The sequence below is a fragment of the Corvus brachyrhynchos genome, unplaced genomic scaffold (assembly GCF_000691975.1).
Source record: "Corvus brachyrhynchos isolate BGI_N302 unplaced genomic scaffold, ASM69197v1 scaffold68, whole genome shotgun sequence".
In the NCBI taxonomy this organism is placed as follows: Eukaryota; Metazoa; Chordata; class Aves; order Passeriformes; family Corvidae; genus Corvus; species Corvus brachyrhynchos.
In genome coordinates, this window is record NW_008240039.1 from 2,152,427 (window position 1) to 2,162,766 (window position 10,340).

Sequence of the window (10,340 nt, forward strand, 5' to 3'; positions counted from 1 at the left end):
TAGTGCACACCCTGAGACAGAAGGAACAAGGATACTCCTCTTCCTGCTGCTTCCCCCAAATGCCATTTCCTCCCTCTGCAGCAGGACCAGCCCTCCATCCATCCCTGGATGCGGAGCCAGCAGCTGATTTTGCAGCACAGGAGGAGACAGCAGTGCTCCATCCCAGCACTACACCGTAATTAATGTTCTCTGAACGACCATGAGAGAGGTACACGAGAGTATTGACTTGTCTAAATGTGGAAAGAAAAGAGCCCTAATGAAGCAATAATAAAAATACAGGCTTAAACAGTGTTTGGAGATCCTTTGAGCTGTTAAATTGGTAAAAGTTGCTTTAAGTCCTTTGTTTTCTGAGTAGCAGGGAAAAAAAGCGACATTTCTTTTTGTTTGTTTTGATCAGGTTTTACATAGAGTTGTGTTCCAGATTTTATAGCAAAACATAGGCATTTGTCTATATTTAACTTGTAAAATAGAATAATTAACATATTACTTTGTCAGACCCTCAGAAATGTGCCTAAACACACTGCTGTAGTTCTTCAATGTGTTACCTATTTGGAAACACAAGATCTGCAGCTTACTGTGTATGTTTCCTTTAAAAACAAAATTTTAATTGTCTTATGTAAGTCGAAAATACACCAAAAATAAGATCCCGAGGCCTATTTTTATTGCATAGCCTAAACAAACCCAAACCCAAACCATGCATGGAAGGTGATGCTTGCATATACACAAAGTGTAATTTGCAGCAGTGTGGAATTTGTGTCAGTAATTTTGCCTTCTGCTGCGTTGAACATGAATGGTCTGACATCAGGACACCTTCTCCTGCTGGATTTTTCAAGTGTCTGGTTCCTAAGGAAATCTTTAAGTAATTTCAATTTAATTTAATTTCGATTTTCAATTAATTTCAATTTAATTTAAGTAATACAAAGTACGTTGCAAGTTGTTTCCACATCTAGTTTTAAACTGGATTTAATGGGAGTGTCTCCTACCCTATGGAAAGTTGCCAGAAATCTCTTTTGATACCAAGAGGGACCAATGGGAATCAATAAAAAAATAGGATCAGCATAGAAAAGGAAGCTGAAGGTGGGGTTATGGCTTGGAAAAGACTCGGTTATTGGAGCAGGAAGAGGTGCTGTGCTGCTGAAGGCACTTCTTGGCAAATTTACGTGTGGAATTCCAGCCAGGATGCAAAACTGGAGACCTGATGGCCCTTCCTGAGAAATGTGAGCGTGTTCAGGAAGTGGCTGAAGCCAAACCAAGCAAGTTTTTCCTCCTTCAAAGTTTGTGTCCTTCTCCTGACAGCGATGAAGAGCAGATTGTACTCCAGAGCTGTCATCGTTTCCATCTCCAGGGAAGAGATCTGGCAGCAGTCTCTGTGGTAGCTTGTGATTAACAACTCACTCTGAGTTCTGGTGGGAGATCCAAGGGTCTGGAGCGTGGTGCAGGGAAGGAAAATGGTTGGCACAGCAGTGAAGACCCTGAACCCATCAAGAAATTCATAACACTACAGGTTAACTACACCTTCTGCTGCACTTTTGGCCTTGCACTCTGTCTCTGAGCAAAAACCCAATTCTGTATGCCAGAGCCAAGCAAGTCCACATGCTTTGGCTTGGTCAGCCTGCCTCTGCTGGCTTCATGTGAATCCTTTGTCTCATTGTTTGCTCTCTTAGCAATCCATCTGTTTCCTGAGACCTTGTTCCGTGCCCCAGTCTGCAGTAAAACTCAGCCTGGCCTTTCCATGTCATCGCTTCAACATTCTGCTGCTCAGGCCAAACCCTGTGATCTGCTTTAGACATTGAACCCCCAGCAGCATCCTAGATTGCTTTACAGGCCTCCAGACAGACCCAGCACCACGGGGTTTTGGCTTTTCTGGTTCTCCTCCACTGGGTTTGTTGTCTCTTCTTAGAGGAAACAGGGAACGAGTATTAAAACAGGGGCGACTCCCTATGGGCCAGGCAACAAAGCCCTGACAACCTACAGCTCACAATTTATGCAACACTCTGCTAATTTTAGTCTCAGATATGGCCAGGGCAGACAATCCCCAGGGCAGAGATGCTTGCTCTCAGCTAAGGGCAGCATATGACATATGGTTCCTAAAGCATCCTCCAAGCTTCGCATTCAGGGCTGAGTTGCCACAGTTCCCTCCAAGTCATAACTTTGAGGATTACTCATCCTAGACATGCAAACGCAGAGAATCTGCCTCCTAATTTAGATTATCCTGCAGCCTGAATCAGTGAGCAGCCTCACCCCCACCGGGCTTCTATTTCCAGTGCTTGATTCACTCCCAGTGAGGGCTGAACCTCCCTGCTCTGGCAGTGCCAGGCTAAGGGAGAGCCGTGAATGAGAGGAGCAGGCAGGGAGAGCTGTGCTGAGCACAGCTGGGGCAGCCTGGGCACGGAGCTTTGGCACTGGGGCCACGCCTGTGTGGTCAGGGATGCTGCTCTGACCTGGGAAACAACAGCATCTCAGCAGCCCAGCTGGGAATGAGAGGCAGTTTTGATCAGGATGCTCTGAAGCAGTAACTGCAACCACAGCTGATGTGCTGTGAGTGTGCTATTTATAGAGGAGCCTTGCCTCACACAGCAGGGCTGCCAGGAGAAAGCACTAACGCAGCATTAACCATCTCAGGGCATTTTGGATATCTTAAACCCCACCAGAGTTTTGCAGGGAGCTCCTTGCTGGGCTCGATGAGCAGCTCTGGCACTTGGTTAAAAGATAATTTCCTAAACTCTGGCACCTTGCCTTATTCTGCTCCACTCTACCCTGGAGTTGGAGTTGCACAGCTGATTGTACTGGTAAGAAACACAAGCAGAATCAAAACAAAGAACAAAAAAGTCCTATGGAATGTAAATTTCAAGCTCCATTACAACCAGTGGAAGAAAAACTAATCAATGCTGTCAGAATGAAAAAGGCTGAGCTTATTGGGAAATAAATACTGTTTTTCCCAGTGTCTAAAAGTGCTTGCAAAATATGCCACAAACAAGGGATTAAAAAGAGCCCAACTAATTCAAACAGAGAACAAAGATGCTCTGATTTTTTACCAGGTGATGACATTCAGCCACAAGCTGTGTTTGATGAGTGAGGTTCCAGAGTCTGAGATTTCCAACGTGGTGATGAGGAAGCAGGAGACAGCTCAGACACAGGGTCTGGCACAGGGCAGGGGGTGTGACAGCTCTGCCCTGTTCTTATCACTTAAAACAGGTCCTGGGCTTTGACATATCGTGATTAAGCCCATTCTCCTTTCATTTTAAATTCCACCTGACTGTTCCTTCTTTCTCCCTGAGGTCAGGTAAGATGTCTTTTGGAGGGCAAGTAAAGTACCACAAGTTTCAATCTACTGCATCAGCACAAGAAACACCCAACTTGCCAATTAAAAAGGAGCAAAATTTATCTCAGTTCCCAGTCAAACACTGGGAGACTGGAAATAAGCCAAGTAGGTTGGAACTGCATTCGTTGGGCTGCAAATATTCCTTCTTTCCCGTTTCTTGGTGTGGCTGTCCCTGTCTTAGGGCTGTCTTAGCTCAGGCCATCCCTCACCTCCAGGGGCCCAGGACATCAGGGTTCCATGGCAACAGCATTCCATGGGGACACTCCGAGCCCAGCAGGACTGTCACAGCTCAAAGCCAAGGAAAGGAGAACTTTACAAGGATCTGCTCCGAGTCTCTGGAGGGTCTCTGCACCAGGGAGGGGGTCCAGGTGTTCACATCCACACACACACACGCTGCTGGCCATGGCTGGTGCTCTTGCACAGCTCCAGACAAAGAGCAGGAAACTTCTTCTGATTCCCTCCCCACCCTACTCAGAGGGGAGCAAAGGGTGTGTGTTAAAGAAACACTTCTGAGTAAAGTAATTTATGAAGACAGATTCTTTTGTATTAGAGATCAGTCGAGTGAGTCCAGGGACCAGCTCAGGCACCCCTCCGCTACCCAGGGGGGTGAAAGACACCCCCCAAAACCCACCAAAGAAACCCTCTCCAGCTTCGAAAGGGGATGTGAAAAACAAGAGGGTAGAGAACACAGTAAATCAAAAAGTGCTTCCAAGAAAAGCAGCAGGATAAGATCATTCCCAGTCTGAGAGCGCTCCCAATCGCCCGGGGAGGCAGCGGCGGCCCCACACCGAGATGGAATTCTGGTCTGCAAACCCCCTGCAAGGGCCTGCAGACAGTTTCCTCCTCCTGCCTTTGTTCTGGGCAGTGTTTAATACAGGAGCCAGTTCCCAGGAGGAGTTCCCATCCCCTCGTTCCTGCAGTATCCCGTTTTCCTTCAGCAGCTTTCAGAAGTAGTCATCCTTCTTGCCACCAGCTCCCTGCATTCCCACACGGTCCCTCCGCTCTTGGACAAGCTCCAGGTCATCGTTGTCATCCACCTCACCTCCATGATCCTCCTGGGGGCACAGGGAACAGCCAGGAAGGAAAAATCAGCAAGGGAGACCCTAAATGAGAGCACACCACGCTGCTCCCGAGCACAGCTGTCCCACCAAAGCAGCCCAGCTTTGGAAACCTGGGAAAACAGGGAAGAATCCACCTCTGCCAGGGACCTTCAGGTGTCACTGGCAGGACACAGAGGTGTTGCCATGATCAGCCAGGGTGTTTTAAGCACATTTAATATCCTGGCAGTACAATGCAACTTTGATGTCTCAGCCTGTTGCCTCTGCTGCATGAGGAGCTGATACGAGGAGCTGATAGGAGGAGCTGATATGAGTGGCAGATATCCTCCATCCACCACGTTTAAAACGTGTCACAAACCCCACCCATGATGTGCAGCAGCCAGCACAGCCTCCATGGATGCTTTTAGCTCCAGCCATCCAGTGTAGACACCTACAAGAGGCCTGGATTCACACAGGGGAAGGAGACCTGACACCACCTCTGCTCTGCCCACCCCTTATTTCCCCACTCCCTTCATTCCCAGCGGGCAGCCCAAACCTTTCACTCCTCAGCAATCCTGATGAAACTGCAGAAAAAACCCTCAGGAGCCACTCACAAAGGGCAGGGAGAGAATGAATGAGGCTGGAAGAGGATTCATTTCTATCTCTGTGAGCCAGAAGGCACCAGGGTGATCCTCTCTAGCCCGTGCTTGAAGAAACACATTGAGCTGGCCTTGCTGCACTGGCACAGCCTGCGATTCCTCCTGCAATTCCTCCTGTAATTCCTCCCAGTTGCTGCTTGGGAAGTATCCCACAGCTGAGCTGCTGCAGGTGGATGCAGACCGAAAGGAGGATGGGACACAGGGCACAAAGGGTGCTCTGAACACTGGGAAAAGGGAGCAGTGGGCTCCAGGTTTGCTCTGGAGACCTCACTGAGCAGGCAGAGGCAGACCTGGAGTCCCTAAAAGCTGAGTCCTCCCCAGCTCCTGGCTGCCAACACACCCAGGTGACGCCACACCAGAGAGGGAAAGCGGAAGAACCTTGGTGTCGTACAATTTCTTGCTCCTGATCTTCTTGGTAGTCGTCCAATGGGTCTTCCCTGGGCTTGGCAGGTCTGCCAGCATCCTGAAAAACACAGCCAGACACAGTTGAGAGTGCCCCAGCCTGCTCCCATTCCCTGCCAGGGACACAGCTCCCTGGATCAGAGCCCCAGCTCTGGAAGTCTGGGCTGCACTGGGAATCAGGGGGAGCAGAGGGACAATCAGGCAACCCCAACTCCATTTACTTTCTTCACCCAGTCTCTTTTCCCACCTGCTGGCAGCTCCTTCCACTTGGAGAGGGAGGTCTCTCCTGCAGCAGGAGGGCCCTGGGGCTGTTGCCTCAAGCCCCAGGACTCAGGGAAACTTTGAGGGTAGAGCTTCAGTGAGTACAGCACAGCCAGATCTGAAAGCCAGGTATTTATGCCACTAATTCTTTCCACATTTGCACCAATCTCAAGGAGGTGTTGCTCTGCTGGTGCCAGCATCTCTCTTCTATTTGATTTCATTGGCCTGGATTTCTTTTTTTCTTTCTTAATCCCACTATTAATCATGATTTTAGAGCCTGACAGATAAAACACTCCTTTTTTAAACGTTCAGCTGCTTGTCAAAACAAATGAACATTTCCCTGATGCAGAGTCTGGCTTCAGGCAGCAAGAAACACTTTGTTAAATAAATGGATTCCATCTGCAAGGAGGCAAACAAGGAGGCAGAGCTCTCACAAGTTGTTGCTGCTGCCAGGAGCCTTGGACAGGGCTGCACTGACCAGCACCGAGCACAGACTCAGATTATTGTCTCTGGTTCTGGTCCCAAGGGCATGAAAAGTCCCAGCCCCTCTCCAGGAGCAGCTGGGAGTGAGCCATGCCCTATTCCACATCTCTCCAGCCATGAAGGTGTTGCAAATGCCAGGGGGGACTTAACAAGCAGAGAGGACGAGGCCAGAGCAAGCTCTGGCACTTGGTTAAAAGATAATTTCCTAAACTCTGGCACCTTGCCTTATTCTGCTCCACTCTACCCCGGAGTTGGAGTTGCACAGCTGATTGTAGTGGTAAGAAACACAAGCAGAATCAAAACAAAGAACCAAAAAGTCCTATGGAATGTAAATTTCAAGCTCCATTACAACCAGTGGAAGAAAAATTAGGTTGGTTTTGACCAACCTGCTAAAGAGCTTTCTCCTGCCTGCCACATCCTCCCAGTGGGATTATGGATCCATCCAGGAATATGATGTTTTCCTTTCAGTCCTTAAGCTCTCTGCCCACCCACCCACAGCTGGGCATCCCTCCCTGGCCCTGCTGGTTGTCCCAGTCAGTCACCTTTGGTGGCTTCTCCTTGGACTCTTCTTTGATGCTGGGCTCCTTGAACTTCTCCGAGCCTCCCACCTTCTCCTCAAAGTCGGGTCTCTCCAGCTCAGCCTCCTCAAACTCATCCTCACCTTGGTTATTGGGGTCCTGGGCAGGATCTGCAGCATCATCTGGCATCTGGACAAGAAAAGAAATACCTGGCAGGACATTCCCTCAGGAGGCAGAACAATCCCTTCCCCAGTGAGCAGGAGCACCGGCCTGGAGCACTTGGTTGCACCTCACCAAGCCTGTTTGTGTTTGTTCAAAAAATCCCCAAACCAGTCTTTGTTATCCCTCTGAATCCCTCCAGATCCAGGGAGTTTGGAGTTGCACATGATAGAAACTTCTGGGTCATTATTGATTTATTGGATTCTTATTCCAAGCCAGATGAAACACGGCAGCAGCCTTTTCACAGCCAGGCTGGAGCAGCCTGGGATAGTGGAGAGTGTCCCTGCCATGGCAGGGGGTGGGATGAGGGATTTTTAAGGTCCCTCCCAGAGCACTGAGTGGCTTTATGATGCTGTGGTTACTCACCATGGGCTCCTGGACAACAGCCTCTTTCTGTGAGTGCTCGTTCTCCTCCCTCTCGATCACTCCTGCATCTGCAAGGGACAGGGACAGGGACAGGGACAGTCAGTGGGGTCTCCTTAAAGCCACTGCCACCAGTCTGGTGGTTTATCTCGACCTGCTTGAGGCAGCCAATGCTCTGTGAGTGTGTGCAGAGGAATTCAATGCCATGAATGAAACATTTCCATACCCATTTCCAGCTCCTCCTCATCCGCTCTCTCCTTCTCTACCCCCTGCTCTGGCCCTCTCCTCGGGCTGGGGGGCTGGGGGCTGCCCTTCTGCACCTCCTGCCCGGCCTTGGGGGCAAAGTGAAGGTTCTTGGGGTACCCATGGGCTTGTTCCTCGTCCATCTGGGCGTTCACCTTGCTAACGAGGTCCTTCCAGCTGCAACCAAACAGAACCCCCGGCCTCAGTACATGTTCCATAAAACCATTTCATAATGGCAAGCAGCGCAAAAAAATACTCCAACACATGCAGAAGTCTGGCTTAATTTAACTTCTTTTGGTCAAAACTAGCAGGTTGTATTAATTACAGTGATATCTGCTTGGAAAAGAACATTTAATATGGCACAGAGTACGAAATAAGTTCTGCTTTGTAAATACAATTTATGGTAGAACTCCCTTAATATTATTCATATGACAATGACATCCATGTAGCAGTAAACTCCAATTCTGAATAGATTCTTACTCCTGCCTCACACATACCCAAACACACACATCTAAGGGTTTAAAAACACCGAAACCACAAGTCTCCTTTATTGTCCCGACGTCATGGAAAATGAAGATGCTGCTAAAGTAAAATGAATGCTTCCCAAATAGCTCAATAGCCTTAGTCAGGGACAGCTTCAGAAGCAAAGAAGGGATGACATCCCAGTGGTAGGGACTCAAAAATAAGTGAAGCAAAACCTTTTAAACCCAGTAAGTTACAGCAGTTCCAAGCAGGATGACTGCTTGCTCCAGCCTGTCCTCTACATGAGATTTAAAAACCTATTTAAGACATTTCAGGTTTTAACTGATGGAAAGGACAAATGGCCTGAGCTTCAGCAGCTCTTTAAGCCAGCACACAAACTCTCCAGTGAGGAAAATCCCAACCCAGCCCTCAGCTCAGACTTCCCCATTATAAAACCATTAAAATGCCAGTTGGCCACCAGGAGCTCATCTGGAACCCGCTGGTCAGAGCCTCCCAGGGCAGCAGTTCCTGGCTGTGGGGCCCCTTTGTGCTCTGCTGCAGCCCCGTGTTGCTCTTGGCTCTGGCAGGGTTGGGTTGTGTGCTCCTTATCACAAATCTCAGCCCGTGTAAACAACAGCCTCCAGCTGCTCTGTAACTCCTCGGTGAGAGCTCCAGGAAAAGCAAAGCACACCAGACACCCCGGGGTCCCTGTTCTCCCCGAAATCCCTTGCCAAACAAATCAATATTTGCATTTTCTGCCTCACACGGTGACAGGAACCTGGCTGGGCTCTGCATGGTGAGGAAAGGCCATTCTGCCATCACAACCCTCACCTTCAGTCACAGCCACACCCGGCCCTGCCTGCAGCAACCACAACATCCCCAGAGCTGTTCCAGCTGTGTCCCTGCAGATGTGATTTATCCCAGCACTTTGGGGAGGACGTGGCCAGTTAAAGAAATAAGCAAAGCACAGTCTCTGCCCTCGAAAGGGCACAGGTTAAGTGAACAGACAAAAATAGAAGGGAAGAAAGGGCAGGATCAGGCTGAGTCTAGAATGAAATCCAGAAGTTTCCTCTACAGATAAAACAGAAATGAAATCCTGTTTGCTCCAATAAACTGAACAGACACGACCTGCACACACTCAGGGGATAAATAAGTTAAAGGAGTAACTTTTTTCACTATTTTCAGAGTCACTTTTTGGATTGTGGCCAGACTTTGATTTATTGCAGCCACAGAGAGACATTTTCTTCCTTTTGCAGAACAGAGCAGTCTCCTGCCAGTGCTGCTGAGACAATAAACAGCTTCCCCTGTGCCTGCACAGCATCCACTGGATCCTGGGCCCTGACCAGACTCCCAGGAATTCCACCAATACCAGTAACACACCAAAAAAAAGCTGTTCCTCCAACATCTTTCAAACAGACCCACAATAAACACAAGGAGAGAGAGACCTGGGATGTTCCTGTTTGGTACCTTCACCCCGAACGCTGAGACTGGAAGAGTTTTGTGTCACCAACCTTTGCATTTGCACCTGTCTGTTCCCTGCTGAGTGGTGGCTGTCCAGCATAGGAGGTTTTTCTGCTGGAGAGGGCTGTCTTGGGCCGGCCAGGGACAGCCCAGGAGCCTGGCTCTCCTCGTGGCTTCGCACCTGGATGCGCATCACCATCTTCACGTCCTGCAGAGGAGACACAAGGATACACCTGGGATATCAAATACCCCCAAATCTGGACAGGTTTATGGGCCAGAAAATCCTTTATCAAAGAACAAACATTCTGAAATGATCCCAAAGAAATCAACAGTCCTGCCCACCCTGCAGTAGAAGACTCCTCCTTAACACAGCCAAAAAGGAATCATTCAGATCCTACGTGACCCGGGCTTGTATGGGGTAGGTGAATCTCCAGGAAAAGAGGAACAACAAAACTACCTTAAAACACCCCCACACATTGACATTACTGTAATTAAAGCCCAGCCACACTGCAATTATTGTCTTTTTTTAGAGATTTGCAGTCCATAACTCCCTCTCAACCACCCCAGGAAGGCTGGGAGGGGGGGGCTGCCGTGATGATTTACTCTTTGCACACTTCACAGAAGAACCCCTGAGCCTGGCTGTGAAACCACCAGCTCCTCAGCGTGTTAAACCTGAGGCCAGCACCACCCACACTCACAGCACCACAAATCCCAGAACTCTGAGCTCTTCACAAGCCAAGACCACACAAAACCAGTGCGGAACCTACTGGGTTCCCGTTGGGCAGGCTGTTCATGGTGCGGGTGAACCTGACCACGTGGCCGTCCCCGTGCCGCGCTGGCCAGGCTGGCACGGCCTCTGGCAGCGAGTTGGCATCGTGTGCTGGGGCTGGCTGGGTGAAGGGCACCTGTG

At 49.3% G+C, this 10,340-nt stretch overlaps 1 protein-coding gene across 1 annotated transcript in view; it reads right to left on the reverse strand.

The window, feature by feature from the left end:
* Window positions 1-639: 639 nt before the first annotated feature.
* The window catches only part of LOC103622315 (Golgi integral membrane protein 4), a 24,138-nt gene continuing 14,437 nt past the window's right edge, over window positions 640-10,340 (reverse strand). The window contains exons 9-15 of the mRNA XM_017744063.1: window positions 10,198-10,340; window positions 9,481-9,638; window positions 7,491-7,684; window positions 7,268-7,335; window positions 6,707-6,871; window positions 5,410-5,481; window positions 640-4,377 (exon numbers count right to left, since the gene is read on the reverse strand). Of these exons, the coding sequence (XP_017599552.1) occupies window positions 4,267-4,377; window positions 5,410-5,481; window positions 6,707-6,871; window positions 7,268-7,335; window positions 7,491-7,684; window positions 9,481-9,638; window positions 10,198-10,340 (911 nt within the window). The 3' untranslated portion in view covers window positions 640-4,266. The remainder of the gene's footprint in view (window positions 4,378-5,409; window positions 5,482-6,706; window positions 6,872-7,267; window positions 7,336-7,490; window positions 7,685-9,480; window positions 9,639-10,197) is intronic.